Below are 22,457 nucleotides of genomic sequence, written 5' to 3' on the forward strand. Positions count from 1 at the left end.
CATCAATTCAACGTCTATTCCACGTTGGTACAATGTCATTTCATTGAAATGATGTTGAAACAACGTTCATTCAGTGTGTGCCCAGTGGGAGACTGTTGTTGGCTACAGTCCAAGCTATGTCTTCCAATGGTGTGACTGCTGACGGCATCCAAAGATTAGCCAACTTGAATAAAATGCTTGGAGGTAAATTACCGAGTGGCGCAGCGGTCTAAGGCACTGCATCTCAGTGCTAGACGTGTCACTACAGACCCTGGTTCGATCGCTGGCTTTATCACTGTGATCGGGAGTCCCACAGGGTGACTCACAATTGGCCCAGCATCGTCCGGGTTAGGGGAGGGTTCGGCTGAGGTAAGCTGTCTTTGTCAAATTTGAATTTGTTCTTAACTGACTTGCCTAGTTAAAAAAGGACGACAGCAGTGGTGTAGCATACGGGCAATATCACTTAGGCCTATTATAGGTTGCATAGCGCATTGATGTGAATCACACAGCTGCTATTTATGCCTTACAGATTGTGGTTGTTGTGGATGGCTATTCACAAATGTATATGCGAACCCAATAATGGCTAAATGAAAGAAGTTTCAGCTGACTATCAATCATCGTTTTTGCGACAGGGGTTTATTCATTATGGAAACCAAACGGAAGCAAACAGAGAAAAACAATCGTTTCTATTGGACAAATTCCGGTAGGTCCTGCCCCGTTTTGTTCCGTTTGCTTCTATTTCAGAAATGCTTTGCAACAGAATCGGCATAATGAATATACCTCCAGTGGACAGCCAGTGAAAAATGCTCTCTTGCAACAGCTGCATAGTGTAAATCCCAGCCTATGTTGAATTTAAGAAGACCACCAGAGGGGCTTTTACTGCTAATTCGTGCTGATATAAAACATGTCCATAGTCCTAATGGACACATGCTCGAACTTGCACACCTTGATATACTTAAACAACTGCAAATTACTATTAACAATTTTTTTTTATTTTTTAAACAGGTCCATAGCAAATGCAGCATATGGCATACATGTTTAACATGCAAATAGCACTTTTCTATAGTGCTCAAAGCTTGCCATTCCTTAGAGGAGCATTTATTTTCAACACAAAGCAATAAGTCCAACCAGTTCTCCATTACAATAAAATCATAAACAGCAGAGCAGGCTAATTAGTCCTTCATTTTTGAGTTATGCTCAGGTATATTTCATGGTTTCATGCATGTTAACATCAGAATCCTCCTCCCTAAGTTTGTTTTATTCACTGCTTTAGCACACTCCGCCAACCCCGATGTCCTTGCCGTGTCTGAATCCTCGCTTAGGAAGGCCACCAAAAATTTTGAGATTTCCATACCCAACTACAACATTTTCCGTCAAGATAGAACTGCCAAAGGGGGAGGAGTTGCAATCAATTGAAGAGATAGCCTGCAAAGTTCTGTCATACTTTCCAGGTCTATACCCAAACAGTTTGAACTTCTAATTTTAAGAATGAATCTCTCCAGGAATAAGTCTCTCACTGTTGCCACCTGTTATCGGCCCCCCTCCGCTCCCAGCTGTGCCCTGGAAACCATATGTGAATTGATTGCCCCCCATCTAGTTTCAGAGTTCGTTCTGTTAGGTGACCTAAACTGGGATATGCTTAGCACCCCGGCAGTCCTACAATCTAAGCTAGATGCCCTCAATCTCACACAAATCATCAAGGAACCCACCAGGTACAACCCTAAATCTGTAAACATGGGCACCCTCATAGACATTATCCTGACCAACTTGCCCTTCAAATACACCTCTGCTGTTTTCAATCAGGATCTCAGCAATCACTGCCTCATTGACTGTATCCGCTATGGGTCCGCGGTCAAACGATCACCCCTCATCACTATCAAACGCTCCCTAAAACACTTCTATGAGCAGGCCTTTCTAATCGACCTGGCCCGGGTATCCTGGAAGGATATTGACCTCATCCCGTCAGTTGAGGATGCCTGGTCGTTCTTTAAAAGTAATTTCGTCACCATCTTAGATAAGCATGCCCTGTTCAAAAAATGCAGAACTAAGAACAGATATAGCCCTTGGTTCACTCCAGACCTGACTGCCCTTGACCAGCACAAAAACAACCTGTAGCAGATTGCAATAGCATCGAATTCCAAAAAGTTTTGGGACACTGTGAAGTCCATGGAGAACAAGAGTACCTCTTCCCAGCTGCCCACTGCACTGAGGCTAGGTAACACCACCGATAAATCGAAAATTTCAATAAGCATTTCTCTATGGCTGGCCATGCCCCCCCCCCCCCCCCCCCCCTAGCTTATCCTTCACCCAAATCCAGATAGCAGATGTTCTGTAAGAGCTTCAAAAACTGGACCCATAGAAATCAGCTGGGCTAGACAATCTGGACCCTCTCTTTCTAAAACGATCCGCCGCCATTGTTGCAACCCATATTACCAGCCTGTTCAACCTCTCTTTCGTATCGTCCAAGATCCCTAAAGATTGGAAAGCTGCCACGGTCATCCCCCTCTTCAAAGGGGGTGACACTCTAGCCCCAAACTGCTATAGACCTATATCTATCTAGCCCTACCTCTCTAAAGTCTTCGAAAGCCAAGTTAATAAACAGATCACTGTCCATTTCAAATTCCACCATACCTTCTCCGCTGTGCAATCCGGTTTCCAAGCCGGTCACAGGTGCACCTCAGCCACGCTCAAGGTACTAAACGATACCATAACCGCCATCAATAAAAGACAGTACTGTGCAGCCGTCTTCATCGACCTGGTCAAGGCTTTCGAGGCCAAGGCTCTGTCAATCACCGTATTCTTATCGGCAGACTCAATAGCCTTGGTTGCTCTAATGACTCCCTCGCCTGGTTCACCAACTACTTTGCAGGCAGAGTTCACGTGTGTCAAATTACAGGGCCTGTGGTCCGGACCTATGGCAGTCTCTATGGGGTTCCACAGGGTTCAATTCTCAGGCCGACTCTTTTCTCTGTATATATCAATGATGTCGCTCTTGCTGCGGGGGATTCCCTGATCCACCTCTACGCAGACAACACCATTCTGTATACTTCTGGTCCTTCTTTAGACACTGTGCTAACTAACCTCCAAACGAGCTTCAATGCCATACAACACTCCTTCCGTGGCCTCCAATTGCTCTTAAACGCTAGTAAAACCAAATGCATGCTTTTCAACCATTCACTGCCCGCACCCGCCCGCCCGACTAGCATCACTACTCTGGACGGTTCCGACCTAGAATATGTGGACAACTATAAATACCTCGGTGTCTGGCTAGACTGTAAACTCTCCTTCCAGACTGATATTAAACATCTCCAATCCAAGCCTCCTTCACTCACGCCGCCAAACTTATTATCCTACCGGTCCTCGACTTCGGTGATGTCATCTACAAAATAGCTTCCAATACTCTACTCAGTAAACTGGATGCAGTCTATCACAGTGCCATCCATTTTGTTACCAAATCACCTTATACCACCCACCACTGCGACCTGTATGCTCTAGTCAGCTGGCCCTCGCTACATATTCGTCGTCAGACCCACTGGCTCCAGGTCATCTATAAGTCTATTCTAGGTAAAGCTCCGCCTTTATCTCAGTTCACTGGTCACGATAACAACACTCACCCGTAGCACACGTTCCAGCAGGTATATCTCACTGATCATCCCCAAAGCCAACACCTAATGTGGCCGCCTTTCCTTCCAGTTCTCTGCTGCCAGTGACTGGAACGAATTGCAAAATCGCTGAAGCTGGAGACTTTTATTTCCCTCACCAACTTTAAACATCAGCTATCTAACCGGTCGCTGCAGCTGTACATAGTCCATCTGTAAATAGGCCACCCAATCTACCTACCTCATCCCCATATTGTTTTTATTTACTTTTCTGCTCTTTTGCACACCAGTATCTCTACTTGCACATCATCATCTGATCATTTATCACTCCAGTGTTAATCTACTAAATTGTAATTATTTGCTCCTATGACCTATTTATTGCCTACCCCCTCATGCCTTTTGCACACACTGTATATAGACTTTCTTTTTTCTACTGTGTCATTGACTTGTTTATTGTGTTATTGGCTTGTTTATTGTTTATTCCACGTGTAACTCTGTGTTGTTGTCTGTGTCACACTTCTTTGCTTTATCTTGGTCAGGTCGCAGTTGTAAATGAGAACTTGTTCTCAACTAGCCTACCTGGTTAAATAAAGGTGTTCTCAACTAGCCTACCTGGTTAAATAAAGGTGTTCTCAACCAGCCTACCTGGTTAAATAAAGGTGTTCTCAACTGGCCTACCTGGTTAAATAAAGGTGTTCTCAACTAGCCTACCTGGTTAAATAAAGGTGTTCTCAACTAGCCTACCTGGTTAAATAAAGGTGTTCTCAACTAGCCTACCTGGTTAAATAAAGGTGTTCTCAACTAGCCTACCTGGTTAAATAAAGGTGTTCTCAACCAGCCTACCTGGTTAAATAAAGGTGTTCTCAACCAGCCTACCTGGTTAAATAAAGGTGTTCTCAACTAGCCTACCTGGTTAAATAAAGGTGTTCTCAACTAGCCTACCTGGTTAAATAAAGGTGTTCTCAACTAGCCTACCTGGTTAAATAAAGGTGTTCTCAACTAGCCTACCTGGTTACAAAAGCATTAGCTACAGCTAGCTAGCTAGCACTGCAGTGCATAACATGTGGCGTGAAGTTGACTCAAAGAGAAAGACAATAGTTGAACAGTTTTGACAGTTTTGAGCAAACTTAATTTCTTCAAAGATGAAGGAGAAGCAAGAGAGAAAGAAACAGAGAGAGCTAGCTATATTTAGTTTTTTAAACTTTCAATTTCACTTACTTAGCTAGCAAATGCAGCTAACTAGTTTAGTCTACCATAGAAATCAGCTGGGCTAGACAATCTGGACCCTCTCTTTCTAAAACGATCCGCCGCCATTGTTGCAACCCATATTACCAGCCTGTTCAACCTCTCTTTCGTATCGTCCAAGATCCCTAAAGATTGGAAAGCTGCCACGGTCATCCCCCTCTTCAAAGGGGGTGACACTCTAGCCCCAAACTGCTATAGACCTATATCTATCTAGCCCTACCTCTCTAAAGTCTTCGAAAGCCAAGTTAATAAACAGATCACTGTCCATTTCAAATTCCACCATACCTTCTCCGCTGTGCAATCCGGTTTCCAAGCCGGTCACAGGTGCACCTCAGCCACGCTCAAGGTACTAAACGATACCATAACCGCCATCAATAAAAGACAGTACTGTGCAGCCGTCTTCATCGACCTGGTCAAGGCTTTCGAGGCCAAGGCTCTGTCAATCACCGTATTCTTATCGGCAGACTCAATAGCCTTGGTTGCTCTAATGACTCCCTCGCCTGGTTCACCAACTACTTTGCAGGCAGAGTTCACGTGTGTCAAATTACAGGGCCTGTGGTCCGGACCTATGGCAGTCTCTATGGGGTTCCACAGGGTTCAATTCTCAGGCCGACTCTTTTCTCTGTATATATCAATGATGTCGCTCTTGCTGCGGGGGATTCCCTGATCCACCTCTACGCAGACAACACCATTCTGTATACTTCTGGTCCTTCTTTAGACACTGTGCTAACTAACCTCCAAACGAGCTTCAATGCCATACAACACTCCTTCCGTGGCCTCCAATTGCTCTTAAACGCTAGTAAAACCAAATGCATGCTTTTCAACCATTCACTGCCCGCACCCGCCCGCCCGACTAGCATCACTACTCTGGACGGTTCCGACCTAGAATATGTGGACAACTATAAATACCTCGGTGTCTGGCTAGACTGTAAACTCTCCTTCCAGACTGATATTAAACATCTCCAAGCCTCCTTCACTCACGCCGCCAAACTTATTATCCTACCGGTCCTCGACTTCGGTGATGTCATCTACAAAATAGCTTCCAATACTCTACTCAGTAAACTGGATGCAGTCTATCACAGTGCCATCCATTTTGTTACCAAATCACCTTATACCACCCACCACTGCGACCTGTATGCTCTAGTCAGCTGGCCCTCGCTACATATTCGTCGTCAGACCCACTGGCTCCAGGTCATCTATAAGTCTATTCTAGGTAAAGCTCCGCCTTTATCTCAGTTCACTGGTCACGATAACAACACTCACCCGTAGCACACGTTCCAGCAGGTATATCTCACTGATCATCCCCAAAGCCAACACCTAATGTGGCCGCCTTTCCTTCCAGTTCTCTGCTGCCAGTGACTGGAACGAATTGCAAAATCGCTGAAGCTGGAGACTTTTATTTCCCTCACCAACTTTAAACATCAGCTATCTAACCGGTCGCTGCAGCTGTACATAGTCCATCTGTAAATAGGCCACCCAATCTACCTACCTCATCCCCATATTGTTTTTATTTACTTTTCTGCTCTTTTGCACACCAGTATCTCTACTTGCACATCATCATCTGATCATTTATCACTCCAGTGTTAATCTACTAAATTGTAATTATTTGCTCCTATGACCTATTTATTGCCTACCCCCTCATGCCTTTTGCACACACTGTATATAGACTTTCTTTTTTCTACTGTGTCATTGACTTGTTTATTGTGTTATTGGCTTGTTTATTGTTTATTCCACGTGTAACTCTGTGTTGTTGTCTGTGTCACACTTCTTTGCTTTATCTTGGTCAGGTCGCAGTTGTAAATGAGAACTTGTTCTCAACTAGCCTACCTGGTTAAATAAAGGTGTTCTCAACTAGCCTACCTGGTTAAATAAAGGTGTTCTCAACCAGCCTACCTGGTTAAATAAAGGTGTTCTCAACTGGCCTACCTGGTTAAATAAAGGTGTTCTCAACTAGCCTACCTGGTTAAATAAAGGTGTTCTCAACTAGCCTACCTGGTTAAATAAAGGTGTTCTCAACTAGCCTACCTGGTTAAATAAAGGTGTTCTCAACTAGCCTACCTGGTTAAATAAAGGTGTTCTCAACTAGCCTACCTGGTTAAATAAAGGTGTTCTCAACTAGCCTACCTGGTTAAATAAAGGTGTTCTCAACCAGCCTACCTGGTTAAATAAAGGTGTTCTCAACCAGCCTACCTGGTTAAATAAAGGTGTTCTCAACTAGCCTACCTGGTTAAATAAAGGTGTTCTCAACTAGCCTACCTGGTTAAATAAAGGTGTTCTCAACTAGCCTACCTGGTTAAATAAAGGTGTTCTCAACTAGCCTACCTGGTTAAATAAAGGTGTTCTCAACTAGCCTACCTGGTTAAATAAAGGTGTTCTCAACTAGCCTACCTGGTTAAATAAAGGTGTTCTCAACTAGCCTACCTGGTTAAATAAAGGTGTTCTCAACCAGCCTACCTGGTTAAATAAAGGTGTTCTCAACCAGCCTACCTGGTTAAATAAAGGTGTTCTCAACTAGCCTACCTGGTTAAATAAAGGTGTTCTCAACTAGCCTACCTGGTTAAATAAAGGTGTTCTCAACTAGCCTACCTGGTTAAATAAAGGTGTTCTCAACCAGCCTACCTGGTTAAATAAAGGTGTTCTCAACTAGCCTGCCTGGTTAAATAAAGGTGTTCTCAACTGGCCTACCTGGTTAAATAAAGGTGTTCTCAACCAGCCTACCTGGTTAAATAAAGGTGTTCTCAACTAGCCTACCTGGTTAAATAAAGGTGTTCTCAACTAGCCTACCTGGTTAAATAAAGGTGTTCTCAACTGGCCTACCTGGTTAAATAAAGGTGTTCTCAACCAGCCTACCTGGTTAAATAAAGGTGTTCTCAACTAGCCTACCTGGGTAAATAAAGGTGTTCTCAACTGGCCTACCTGGTTAAATAAAGGTGTTCTCAACTAGCCTACCTGGGTAAATAAAGGTGTTCTCAACTGGCCTACCTGGTTAAATAAAGGTGTTCTCAACTAGCCTACCTGGTTAAATAAAGGTGTTCTCAACTAGCCTACCTGGGTAAATAAAGATGTTCTCAACTAGCCTACCTGGGTAAATAAAGGTGTTCTCAACTAGCCTACCTGGGTAAATAAAGGTGTTCTCAACTGGCCTACCTGGTTAAATAAAGGTGTTCTCAACTAGCCTACCTGGTTAAATAAAGGTGTTCTCAACTAGCCTACCTGGTTAAATAAAGGTGTTCTCAACTAGCCTACCTGGGTAAATAAAGGTGTTCTCAACTAGCCTACCTGGGTAAATAAAGGTGTTCTCAACTAGCCTACCTGGTTAAATAAAGGTGTTCTCAACTAGCCTACCTGGTTAAATAAAGGTGTTCTCAACTGGCCTACCTGGTTAAATAAAGGTGTTCTCAACCAGCCTACCTGGTTAAATAAAGGTGTTCTCAACTAGCCTACCTGGGTAAATAAAGGTGTTCTCAACTAGCCTACCTGGTTAAATAAAGGTTAAATAAAAAAACTAAAACATTTCCAGGTCCAATTTTTGAAGATGAAGGGGTACTAAATTAATTGGAATGACTGAAAGTCTGACAGACTGTTTTTTTTGTGTAAAGATATATCCTAATTGTATTATTATCTGTAGTAGAGAAACATGGGTTAGAACAAGCCTACATAACGAACACATCCATATATGGCCAGCTATGTAAACTTCAATATTGATTTATCCTGCAATAGATGTCATGCAATTGATAACATACATTTTTGTCTTTTCTTATGGGGGAAAGTAACCTAAAAGTCATTGAATGTAATCAGATTATGTTACTGAGTTTGGGTAATCCAAAAGTTATGTTACTGATTACAATTTTGAACAGGTAACTAACAGATTACATTTAGAAAATAACCTAGCCAACCCTGGTCTTATGGTGTGAGTTGTGAGGAAGGGATGAGTAGGGGTAGATGTAGGGTCCTGGCTGTGCTGAGTTAACAGAGGTAGAGGGAGGGAGGGAGGGAGGGAGGGAGGGAGGGAGGGAGAGAGAGAGAGAGAGAGAGAGAGAGAGAGAGAGAGAGAGAGAGAGAGAGAGAGAGAGAGAGAGAGAGAGAGAGAGAGAGAGAGAGAGAGAGAGAGAGAGAGAGAGAGAGAGAGAGAGAGAGAGAGAGAGAGAGAGAGAGATGAAAAATGTAAATGACCCTGGGAATCGATAGAACATCACTCAGAGAAGCACAAAAACAATATAACATTCAAAACGGGTGAATCTTTCCTTTACGCAGGTTGAAGTTTATTGGGACGTGTCTTGTCCTTGAGGCAGAACTGACTGATTTACGCTATATGGGCCATCTGCAAAGTCAAAATTAACTATATTGTAAAAATGTATGAACACAAAAATGAGCTTTTTAGTCTTCATTTAAGGTTAGGATTAGGCATTAAGGTTAGCAGTGTGGTTAAGGTTATGTTATTTAAGGTTAGGATTAGGCATTAAGGTTAGCAGTGTGGTTAAGGTTAGGATTACTGCATCTCAGTGCTTGAGGCGTTACTACAGACCCTGGTTCGATTGCAGGCTGTATCACAACTTGCCATGATTGGTAGTTCCATAGGGCGGCGCACAATTGGCCCAGCGCTGTCCGGGTTTGGCTGGGGTAGGCCGTTATTGTAAATTAGAATTTGTTCTTAATAATCAGATTAGGTAAATGTTTGGGTAATCCAAAAATTACATTACTGATTACAATTCTGGACAGGGAACTACTAACTGTAATGTTTCAGAGTGGGAGTCAAGGAGTGTGTGTGTGTGTGTGTGTGTGTGTGAGTGGAATTGGTTCTGACTCAATTACATACACATATGGGTGTATGTGTGAGTGTTTATGCACACGCAAACACACACGCAAGCACGCATGCACACACACACACACACACACACACACATTGTTTTCTGTATAAACTAGGGTAACAGTAGCCATCCATCCACCCCTAGGACACCCCAGCCCAACACCTCCACTTCAGTTGAGGGCTGAGGCAGGGGCTTTACAGAGGCTTGTCTGGAAGAATGGATGAATACTGTAAGAGGCTGAGCAGTGAGGGCTTATTCCGAGGTCACTGATAGGGATTCAGACCTCTCAGTATCTTTCTCTGAGCCATTCCTGAGAGAGAGGGAGAGAGAGAGAGAGAGAGAGAGAGAGTCTGGGTCCCTCTGCTGCTGTCCTTGTATGGGTACTGCTCCTATTGTACTGCACTACGTGTGGAACTATTCAGTTGGAGGACGAGGAACGTCTCTAAACAACCACTACAACTCATTACCGGACCCTCACTCTAACACTGACAGGTGTGTGTGTGTGTGTGTGTGTGTGTGTGTGTGTGTGTGTGTGTGTGTGTGTGTGTGTGTGTGTGTGTGTGTGTGTGTGTGTGTGTGTGTGTGTGTGTGTGTGTCTCATACCTGGGAGTATGTGTCAAAGGGTTGGATATGTTGGAGGAACTAAAACAGCCATGTTGGCAAAATATGAAGCGATTCCAAGTAGCGTATTTGGCCGTGTGCCAGGCAGTGCACTAGTGACCAGAGTTGTTTGATATAACAAGTCTCATACGGCTCCTGTATGAAATACAGCAGGGCATTTCCTGTCTGAATAGGGAGAGAGGAGGTAAATAAGGAAATATAAAGTAATTCCCCCCATGATTGGAGCATATCTCCTTCCTGTCTGACAGTGGGCTGTGTGTGTTGTGTTGGAGGGTTACCATGTTGTGTGAGTCGGCCCACTCCCAGAGTTAAGGCACACACTCTGTCACGTTCCACACAGGAAGGAGATGGGAAGACGAGAACAAACAGTAAATGGGTAAAGCTCCAGAAAAACGACTCTAAATGTTATCTCCATCCCTCGCTAAGGAGAGCTGCCATGTAAAACAAGCTGTGCAGAGACCAAAACAAAACAAACCTAATCAGATTTTCTTTCATACTGCAAAATGTAATCTAAGTTCGTCTAGCGATCAGAATCAGCCAGAGCTTAAAGTCAGTGGAGACTCCTCAGAGGAGGAAGGAGAGGACAAATTGTGAAACATTAAAAAAGTTATTATTTTTTAGATAAATCTATACTAAATATATTCACGTCACCAAATTATTTATTAATTTTTGCAATGAAGGTCTACAGTAGCCTCAACAGCATTCTCTGGGGTAGCACCATGGCGTAGCAGGAGGACAGCTAGTTTCCATCCTCGTCCTTGTGGTACATTGACTTCAATACAAAACCTAGGGGGCTCATGGTTCTCAACCCATTCCATAGACTTACACAGTAATTATGACAACTTCCGGAGGTCGTCCTCTAGTTAAAAACAAAAGCATTAGCTACAGCTAGCTAGCTAGCACTGCAGTGCATAACATGTGGCGTGAAGTTGACTCAAAGAGAAAGACAATAGTTGAACAGTTTTGACAGTTTTGAGCAAACTTAATTTCTTCAAAGATGAAGGAGAAGCAAGAGAGAAAGAAACAGAGAGAGCTAGCTATATTTAGTTTTTTAAACTTTCAATTTCACTTACTTAGCTAGCAAATGCAGCTAACTAGTTTAGTCTACTCAAACACCGGGCTCACACAGAGAGGGATGCTATGTTAGCTAACTGACTATGGCTATCCAACAGAGAGGGATGCTATGTTAGCTAACTGACTATGGCTAACTAACACTGGAACTCTCCCAAGTCAAGGTAAGCTTTTGGTTGTATTAGTTTATTGCCACCTGGGGCCTGCTGGTGTAACTGCTAAACTGCTGATTCTACACTGTACTGCATGATTGTAGTGGGTTTACCAACGCGTTAGTTCTAGTAGCTATGTTGACTATGCCATATAACGATGTAGGCTGTGTGTAGCGGTTATGATATGAAGGTTTGGCTTGGAAAGGTTTTTTCACCTGGTCACAGACAGCTGTTGTGTTCTTGAAGTCCACAGGCGAAGGGAAACGGTGAGAGGAGGAGTACGAGTAGATGTGAGAAGGAATTATACAACAAGCAAAGTGATCCTACTGTTCTTACAAATGTCACTGCTTAAAGTGTACTAAATGTTTTTTTAGTAGTACGTGCTCTTCACTCAGTTCATTACTAAGTTATCTCCAAGCTAGCCTGGTTGTCATATAGCCAAACAGCTGCCTGGTTGTCATATAACCAAACAGCTGCCTGGTTGTCATATAGCCAAACAGCTGCCTGGTTGTTATATAACCAAACAGCTGCCTGGTTGTCAGATAACCAAACAGCTGCTTGGTTGTCATATAACCAAACAGCTGCCTGGTTGTCATATAACCAAACAGCTGCCTGGTTGTCATATAACCAAACGGCTGCCTGGTTGTCAGATAACCAAACAGCTGCCTGGTTGTCATATAGCCAAACAGCTGCCTGGTTGTCATATAGCCAAACAGCTGCCTGGTTGTCATATAACCAAACGGCTGCCTGGTTGTCATATAACCAAACAGCTGCCTGGTTGTCAGATAACCAAACAGCTGCCTGGTTGTCAGATAACCGAACAGCTGCCTGTGCTCTAAAGTTAGAAACTGTTAGTGTTTACACCAAGTTAGCGTGTAACCTTTATTTAACTAGGCAAGTCAGTTAAGAACAAATTCTTATTTACAATGACGGCCTACCCCGGTCAAACCCGAACGATGTGGGGCCAATTGTGCACCGCCCTATGGGACTCCCAATCACGGCCGGTTGTGATACAGCCTGGATTCAAACCAGGGACTGCAGTGACGCCTCTTGCGCTGAGATGCAGTGCCTTAGACCGCTGGGGCCACTCAGGAGACCCGATTAACAGATGCTCTTATACAAAGTGTCTTAAAGGACCAATCAGGGTTAAGTTCCTTGCTCAAAGGTACATAGACAGATTTTTCACCTCGTCAAGCTAGGGAATTTTGAAATAGTGACCTTTCGGTTGTTGGCCAAACGCTCTTAACCGCTATAGGCTACCTGCCGTCCAACAACGACAGACCTCCAAAATACTGAGGACATCATCCATCTCCCTGACCATCCGTCCTTCTCTGTCCTGGTTTATCTCAAACTTCTTCTCTCTGTCCTGGTTTATCTCAAACTTCTTCTCTCTGTCCTGGTTTATCTCAAACTTCTTCTCTCTGTCTTGGTTTATCTCAAACTTCTTCTCTCTGTCCTGGTTTATCTCAAACTTCTTCTCTCTGTCTCGGTTTATCTCAAACTTCTTCTCTCTGTCTCGGTTTATCTCAAACTTCTTCTCTCTGTCCTGGTTTATCTCAAACTTCTTCTCTCTGTCCTGGTTTATCTCAAACTTCTTCTCTCTGTCCTGGTTTATCTCAAACTTCTTCTCTCTGTCCTGGTTAATCTCAAACTTCTTCTCTCTGTCCTGGTTTATCTCAAACTTTTTCTCTCTGTCCTGGTTTATCTCAAACTTCTTCTCTCTGTCCTGGTTTATCTCAAACTTCTTCTCTCTGTCCTGGTTAATCTCAAACTTCTTCTCTCTGTCTTGGTTCATCTCAAACTTCTTCTCTCTGTCTTGGTTAATCTCAAACTTCTTCTCTCTGTCTTGGTTAATCTCAAACTTATTCTCTCTGTCTTGGTTTATCTCAAACTTATTCTCTCTGTCTTGGTTTATCTCAAACTTCTTCTCTCTGTCTTGGTTTATCTCAAACTTCTTCTCTCTGTCTTGGTTAATCTCAAACTTCTTCTCTCTGTCTTGGTTAATCTCAAACTTCTTCTCTCTGTCTTGGTTCATCTCAAACTTCTTCTCTCTGTTTTGGTTAATCTCAAACTTCTTCTCTCTGTTTTGGATAATCTCAAATTTCTTCTCTGTCTTGGTTAATCTCAAACTTCTTCTCTCTGTCTCGGTTAATCTCAAACTTCTTCTCTCTGTCTTGGTTACTCAAACATCTTCTCTCTGTCTTGGTTAATCTCAAACTTCTTCTCTCTGTCTCGGTTAATCTCAAACTTCTTCTCTCTGTCTTGGTTACTCAAACATCTTCTCTCTGTCTTGGTTAATCTCAAACTTCTTCTCTCTGTCTTGCCTCTGACTCTATCCGTTGACTAGCTCTTCTCAGTCTTTATCTCGTCTGGACATTTAATTCAACATTATCCCCGTCACCTCCCCCATACATCTCTTTCTACGTTCCCTGTCTCTCTCTCTGTTTAAATGATGCTGACACAACACCTGGGAGAGTCGCCCACACAATATTTAACCGGAGGAGGAAGGAGGGCTGTCTAATGTATGTGATATAGAGTAGATAAGGCTGTCATGACAGGGCGGATTGGCGCTGGCTCTAGCCAGGCAGCATGTGAAGTGACAGGTCCATTTGGCTTGGGTTAACCCACAGTAAGACATCTGTAGATGAACGAGGGAATAAGCCTGCAGACCCAGCTGACTGACACTGGGTTCCATCCAGCTGCGGCGTCAGCCTTCCTGGAAGCAACAGCAGAGTAGCTTATAGGAGGAATCCCTCAACTACACAAGAGTTTATACTGTAATTAGGTTTAAGTCAGGCTAGTAAATAATATCTTTATGGTGTATGTTTTGGCAGAAAGGTTACCTGGGGGTGTCGTTACTGTTCTCCAGGCTGTCACAGAGCCCCTTAGAGGGGGTGGACCTCCCGCTGCTGTCAGGGTCCTGGGCGGGGGGCATAGGGTAGGCCTGGTTAGGTAGGGCTGCGCGGCGGCCCTCCACTCCTCCTCCTCCCCCTCTCTGGGGCTTGATGGGGCCCCTCAGACCCGTCTCAGAGCTCCTCTTCATGGCCTGTAGCTGGGCCAGGGGCACGATGTCGCAGGCCTGGGGCCGGTGCCACACCGTCTGCTGACTGGCACTGTTGTAGTAGTAGAAGCGTTTGTTGTGGCTGTCAAACAGCTCCCACCACTGGCTGCCATCGGACTGGCGCACGGCGGCGCCTGGGGGGGGCTCCCAACCACACTCCCCCGAGGCCAGGTTCACGTACATGCGCTCCTGCGAGCGTGGCTCCAAGATCTCCACCCAGTCACAGCTAGAGAGAGGAGAGAGGGGGGACATGGGAAATGTAGTCAAGATCTGGTAGACTGTACTTGACTGACAGAATGAATGACAGAGAGAATGACAGAAAATAGGCATTTTTTTTCTTCTTTTTTTAATGGAAAATCACTGATGATGACTAATAGTTTTGATCAGTTACGATAGCACGGACAAAAGAGACAGGAAAAGTGACCCCGGATTAAACATAGATTACATCCGCAGTTGGCTGAGGGATTAAAGTAAGTGGAGAAGGAGGGCCAGTGGACAGAGGCAGGGGGAGCTGAGGCTGTTGCCCACTAGGGGGTTCTCTCTGGGCCCAGCTCTACTCAAGGAGAGGCCAAACAAAGGAGCCAGGCGAGAGAGAGCGAGCTGGTTCTGGGGCTCTGTTCACAAACACAAACTGACCCCACAGAGCCCCTGGACAGCAACACAATTAGACCCAACCAAATCATGAGACAACAAAAAGATAACTATTTAAAATCTAAGTTTATTTGTCACGTGCGCCGAATACAACACCTTACAGTGAAATGCTTACTTACAGGCTCTAACCAATAGACACACTAGAAAGAATCAACAAAAAAACAGAACAAACTGGAATGTTATCTGGCCCTAAACAAGACAGTACACAGTGGCAGAATACCTGACCACTGTGACTGACCCCAAATTAAGAAAACCATTGACTATGTACAGACTCAGTGAGCAAGGCTGCCGTAGGCAGAACTGGCCCTCAAGAGAAGACAGGCTATTGTCACGACTTCCGCTGAAGTTGGTCCCTCTCCTTGTTCGGGTGACGTTCGGCGGTTGAAGTCACCGACCTTCTAGCCATCGCTGATCCACTTTTCATTTTCCATTGGTTTTTTCTGGTCTTCCATCACACCTGGTTCCAATTCCATCAATTCCATGTTGTGTATTGAACCCTCTGTTCCCCCCCATGTCCTTGTCGGTAATTGTTTCTTGTAGTGCTTATGCACGGTATGCTGGTATTTACCGGGACCCATTTATTGTATTGTTCTGTTGACGGTGGTTTATGTTGATTAAACGTTGTAAACGGCGCTCTCCTGCGCCTGACATCTCCGCCGCCAGTACACACCTCACTACAGCTATGTACTGCCCCAAAAAATGAGTTGGAAACTGTCAAATGTAAGACATATTTCTCACAGATTACATAGACCTACAAAGAATTTGAAAACAAATTAGACAGCAGCCAGATTTGTGGCTCGTTGCCATGAGAACAGGGCAACCAGTTGGGAACAAACAACATTGTAAATATATATCTGTTTATACGACACCTTACACCTTACAGTGAAATGCTTACTTACAGGCTCTAACCAATAGACACACTAGAAAGAATCAACAAAAAAACAGAACAAACTGGAATGTTATCTGGCCCTAAACAAGACAGTACACAGTGGCAGAATACCTGACCACTGTGACTGACCCCAAATTAAGAAAACCATTGACTATGTACAGACTCAGTGAGCAAGGCTGCCGTAGGCAGAACTGGCCCTCAAGAGAAGACAGGCTATTGTCACGACTTCCGCTGAAGTTGGTCCCTCTCCTTGTTCGGGTGACGTTCGGCGGTTGAAGTCACCGACCTTCTAGCCATCGCTGATCCACTTTTCATTTTCCATTGGTTTTTTCTGGTCTTCCATCACACCTGGTTCCAATTCCATCAATTCCATGTTGTGTATTGAACCCTCTGTTCCCCCCCATGTCCTTGTCGGTAATTGTTTCTTGTAGTGCTTATGCACGGTATGCTGGTATTTACCGGGACCCATTTATTGTATTGTTCTGTTGACGGTGGTTTATGTTGATTAAACGTTGTAAACGGCGCTCTCCTGCGCCTGACATCTCCGCCGCCAGTACACACCTCACTACAGCTATGTACTGCCCCAAAAAATGAGTTGGAAACTGTCAAATGTAAGACATATTTCTCACAGATTACATAGACCTACAAAGAATTTGAAAACAAATTAGACAGCAGCCAGATTTGTGGCTCGTTGCCATGAGAACAGGGCAACCAGTTGGGAACAAACAACATTGTAAATATATATCTGTTTATACGACACCTTACACCTTACAGTGAAATGCTTACTTACAGGCTCTAACCAATAGACACACTAGAAAGAATCAACAAAAAAACAGAACAAACTGGAATGTTATCTGGCCCTAAACAAGACAGTACACAGTGGCAGAATACCTGACCACTGTGACTGACCCCAAATTAAGAAAATCATTGACTATGTACAGACTCAGTGAGCAAGGCTGCCGTAGGCAGAACTGGCCCTCAAGAGAAGACAGGCTATTGTCACGACTTCCGCTGAAGTTGGTCCCTCTCCTTGTTCGGGTGACGTTCGGCGGTTGAAGTCACCGACCTTCTAGCCATCGCTGATCCACTTTTCATTTTCCATTGGTTTTTTCTGGTCTTCCATCACACCTGGTTCCAATTCCATCAATTCCATGTTGTGTATTGAACCCTCTGTTCCCCCCCATGTCCTTGTCGGTAATTGTTTCTTGTAGTGCTTATGCACGGTATGCTGGTATTTACCGGGACCCATTTATTGTATTGTTCTGTTGACGGTGGTTTATGTTGATTAAACGTTGTAAACGGCGCTCTCCCGCGCCTGACATCTCCGCCGCCAGTACACACCTCACTACAGCTATGTACTGCCCCAAAAAATGAGTTGGAAACTGTCAAATGTAAGACATATTTCTCACAGATTACATAGACCTACAAAGAATTTGAAAACAAATTAGACAGCAGCCAGATTTGTGGCTCGTTGCCATGAGAACAGGGCAACCAGTTGGGAACAAACAACATTGTAAATATATATCTGTTTATACGACACCTTACACCTTACAGTGAAATGCTTACTTACAGGCTCTAACCAATAGACACACTAGAAAGAATCAACAAAAAAACAGAACAAACTGGAATGTTATCTGGCCCTAAACAAGACAGTACACAGTGGCAGAATACCTGACCACTGTGACTGACCCCAAATTAAGAAAATCATTGACTATGTACAGACTCAGTGAGCAAGGCTGCCGTAGGCAGAACTGGCCCTCAAGAGAAGACAGGCTATTGTCACGACTTCCGCTGAAGTTGGTCCCTCTCCTTGTTCGGGTGACGTTCGGCGGTTGAAGTCACCGACCTTCTAGCCATCGCTGATCCACTTTTCATTTTCCATTGGTTTTTTCTGGTCTTCCATCACACCTGGTTCCAATTCCATCAATTCCATGTTGTGTATTGAACCCTCTGTTCCCCCCCATGTCCTTGTCGGTAATTGTTTCTTGTAGTGCTTATGCACGGTATGCTGGTATTTACCGGGACCCATTTATTGTATTGTTCTGTTGACGGTGGTTTATGTTGATTAAACGTTGTAAACGGCGCTCTCCTGCGCCTGACATCTCCGCCGCCAGTACACACCTCACTACAGCTATGTACTGCCCCAAAAAATGAGTTGGAAACTGTCAAATGTAAGACATATTTCTCACAGATTACATAGACCTACAAAGAATTTGAAAACAAATTAGACAGCAGCCAGATTTGTGGCTCGTTGCCATGAGAACAGGGCAACCAGTTGGGAACAAACAACATTGTAAATATATATCTGTTTATGTGTCTTCCTCTACTATTTGTACTACAACTATTTACACATTACCAAGAGAGAGAGAGATAGAGAGAGAGACAGAGGCAGAGACAGAGAGAGACAGAAAGAGAGAGGCAGAGACAGAGAGAGAGAGAGACAGAAAGAGAGAGGCAGAGTCAGAGAGAGAGACAGAGGCAGAGAGAGACAGAAAGAGAGAGGCAGACAGAGAGAGAGAGAGACAGGCAGAGACAGAGACAGAAAGAGAGAGGCAGAGACAGAGAGAGAGATAGAGGCAGAGAGAGAGAGAGAGAGAGACAGAGAGAGACAGAAAGAGAGAGGCAGAGAGAGAGAGAGATAGAGGCAGAGAGAGACAGAAAGAGAGAGGCAGACAGACAGAGAGAGAGACAGGCAGAGACAGAGAGAGGCAGAGACAGAGAGAGAGACAGAGACAGAAAGAGAGAGGCAGAGACAGAGAGAGAGATAGAGGCAGAGAGAGAGAGAGGCAGAGAAAGAGAGAGAGAGAGAGAGAGAGAGAGAGAGAGAGAGAGAGAGAGAGAGAGAGATAGATAGATAGATAGATAGATAGATAGAGAAAGAGAGAGAGAGAGAGAGAGAGAGAGAGAGAGAGAGAGAGAGACAGAGATAGAAAGAGAGAGAGAGAGAGAGAGAGAGAGAGAGAGAGAGAGAGAGAGAGAGAGAGAAAGAGAGAGAAAGAGAGAGAGAGAGAGAGAGAAAGAGAGGCAGAGAGAGGAATACAATCATAGCTACATACCCACATCTACGTCAGCACAAAATAAAACAAACATAGATGCTGTCTAGGTCACCCATTCTCCTGAAGGCCTAGAGCAGAATCAACCGTACAGAATCAACCGTACAGAATCAACCGTACAGAATCAACCGTACAGAATCAACCTTACAGAATCAACCGTACAGAATCAACCGTGCAGAATCAACCGTGCAGAATCAACCGTACAGAATCAACCGTGCAGAATCAACCGTGCAGAATCAACCGTGCAGAATCAACCGTGCAGAATCAACCGTGCAGAATCAACCATACAGAATCAACCGTGCAGAATCAACCGTGCAGAATCAACCGTGCAGAATCAACCGTGCAGAATCAACCGTACAGAATCAACCGTGCAGAATCAACCATACAGAATCAACCGTACAGAATCAACCGTGCAGAATCAACCGTACAGAATCAACCGTACAGAATCAACCGTACAGAATCAACCGTGCAGAATCAACCATACAGAATCAACCGTACAGAATCAACCGTGCTGGCATGGTAGCTCTAAACACACTGTTAATCACAGTAGGCAGTGTACCTACACAGTTCACACCCAACTACACACCCAACAGTTCACACCCAACTACACACCCAACAGTTCACACCCAACTACATACTAAGGAGCTTTCCACCCAGACACAGACACACACACACTCACACTCACACACACACACGTTAAAACCTGTCAGTAAAGAAAACAAGACTCACAAAGGGAACAACTGAATGATCACCTACCACTCTGCTAAGACCTCTTATGAAATGTTAAAAGCTCACAAAGACACACTTTGTTTTATGTGAAAAGGTGTAATAACTCCCAGTCACTTTCTACTAATTATTCTTAGACATAAAATCCACCAACAATTTTTTACACAACAGCACTTTCTCCCACTGTCCTGAGTTTCCTCCCCAAACAACATGATATGGTCTCTGAAATGGAAGCTACTATCGTAGTGTTCATGTTCAGACTATCAGGTCACACTGACTTACACACTTGAACACACTGTCGGAGGATTCCTACTTCTGGATGGTCCACAGAACGCTAAGAAAGCACTGCAGTCCTGAGGTACTGTATGTCCTGTTCCCGTTTTGACTTGTGCCTTTCTAGGAAGAATCCTCTCGTCTCTATACAACCTGTCCAAAACCTTGTTCGACGTGTCTCATAATTCACACCTACCTGTCCCAAATCCAAGAGTCTCGCCTCCAGCTACAATGACAGTTCTGATCCAGAGCGTTGCTGTGAATGAGTGTGTGTGTGTGTGTGTGTGTGTGTGTGTGTGTGTGTGTGTGTGTGTGGTCAGTCATTCTCCTTCCTCCCAACCCACTCTCCAATCTCCGCTATCGACGAAAGGGGAGTCTCCATCTCTCTGGGGCTTTGGTACAGTCTCGTTCCCTCCACTCCTCACAGGGGACACTGGTGCCTCTCAGTAGTCACCTCTTTTTCTGTCAGACACCCAGGGTGACCACAGGCCACCGGCCCCATGTCGCATGACCAGTTGACTAGGAATAGAGCCTGTTTGGGGAAGTGAACATGTGTGTTTGTTTATGTGTTTGGGCTCCCGAGTGGTGCAGCGGTCTAAGGCACTCCATCTCAGTGCTAGAGGCATCACTACAAACCCTGGTTCGATTCCAGGCTGTATCACAACTGGCTGTGATTGGGAGTCCCATAAGGTGGCGCACAATCAGGGTGGTGCACAATTGGCCCAGCGTCGTCCGGGTTTGGCTGGGGTAGGCCGTCATTGTAAATAAGAATTTGTTCTTAACTGACATGCCTAGTTAAATGAAGGTTAGATAACTGAAGAAGAAACAATCCTACTGCGATCAAACCTGAATCAGAAATCTCCTCAGAAGTAAATCTGTGGTCCAGCTGGTGGCTCAGCTAATACTGTATATCAACCCCACCCTAGTACCACACATAGCACTGTCACGCACTGCCCAGACCCCTACCTGACTGAGAAAGAGAAGGAGAAACGCTGGTCTCTTACCACTCAGTCCTCTGGCTTCCCTGTCTGTGAAAGACTGTCCTTGTCCGCATGTCACCCACAGCTATCATAGTAACTGACTGACTCCCTGTCCTCTCACCCCAACTCCCTAGTGGTATCCCCCCCACAGCTAGCATAGTAACTGACTGACTCCCTGTCCTCTCAGCCCAACTCCTTAGTGGTATCCCCCCACAGCTAGCATAGTAGCTGACTGACTCCCTGTCTTCTCACTCCAACTCCCTAGTGGTACCCCCCCCACAGCTAGCATAGTAGCTGACTGACTCCTTGTCCTCTCACACCAACTCATTAGTGGTATCCAGCCACAGCTAGCATAGTAGCTGACTGACTCCCTGTCCTCTCACCCCAACTCCCTAGTGGTATCCCCCCCACAGCTAGCATAGTATCTGACTGACTCTGTGTGTGCTGCTCCCTGTCCTCTCACCCCAACTCCCTAATGGTATCCCCCCCACAGCTAGCATAGAAGCTGACTGACTCCCTGTCCTCTCACCCCAACTCCCTAGTGGACTCCCTGTCCCCCCCCCCCCCCCCCCCAGTAATCCAGGGCTCCCAGCCACAGGCCTGCTTTTGTCCCTCTCAATAACGCTGACTAGACCCTGCTATAAAGCTCTGTCCTGGCTGTCACTGCATCAAATCCCACCAGCCAGGGTCATGAAAATACTAATGCCTCAGGGCTTACACTACACAACATGACACAGACACACACACACACAGGGAGAACCCGTACAGTGGAGAGTAAACCAACCATGCTGTTCTGTTGCGACTCCCAGCACCTGAGGAAGAGAGAGAGAAACACTTCCAACTAGGTCATGGCTAGAAGGGATCCAGCGTTTGTCAAATTAATGTTGTTTTATCTAACCCTAACTCAAACGCTTTTCTTAACCTTAACCCAATCATCCTAACATGCTGCGTTAATTCTCCTAACCTGCTGCGTTAATTCTCCTAACCTGCTGCGTTAATTCTCCTAACCTGCTATGTTAACTCTTCTAACCTGCTACGTTAATTATCCTAACCTACTACATTAATTCTCCTAACCTGCTACGTTAATTCTCCTAGCCTACTACGTTAATTATCCTATTAAAAGTCAAATCTGACGTTAATTTGACAAGAGCTGGACCCCTTCTAGCCATGATCTTCGACCTGGGCCATGACCAACCAACTCAATGATACCTGATGATTGTCTGTCTGTCTGTCTGTCTGTCTGTCTGTCTGCCTGTCTGCCTGCCTGCCTGCCTGCCTGCCTGCCTGCCTGCCTGCCTGTCTGCCTGTCTGTCTGTCTGGGGAAACTGACTGGAGATATAAAGAAAGAG

General features: G+C 44.8%; 1 protein-coding gene across 1 annotated transcript in view; it reads right to left on the minus strand.

The window, feature by feature from the left end:
* Window positions 1-22,457, minus strand: part of LOC139368934 (rho GTPase-activating protein 39-like) — a 155,581-nt gene that overhangs the window by 81,734 nt on the left and 51,390 nt on the right. Inside the window, exon 2 of the mRNA XM_071108436.1 lies at window positions 14,319-14,762. Within this exon, the coding sequence (XP_070964537.1) occupies window positions 14,319-14,762 (444 nt within the window). The remainder of the gene's footprint in view (window positions 1-14,318; window positions 14,763-22,457) is intronic.

This window comes from Oncorhynchus clarkii, chromosome 16 (genome assembly GCF_045791955.1).
Source record: "Oncorhynchus clarkii lewisi isolate Uvic-CL-2024 chromosome 16, UVic_Ocla_1.0, whole genome shotgun sequence".
NCBI classification, from domain to species: Eukaryota; Metazoa; Chordata; class Actinopteri; order Salmoniformes; family Salmonidae; genus Oncorhynchus; species Oncorhynchus clarkii.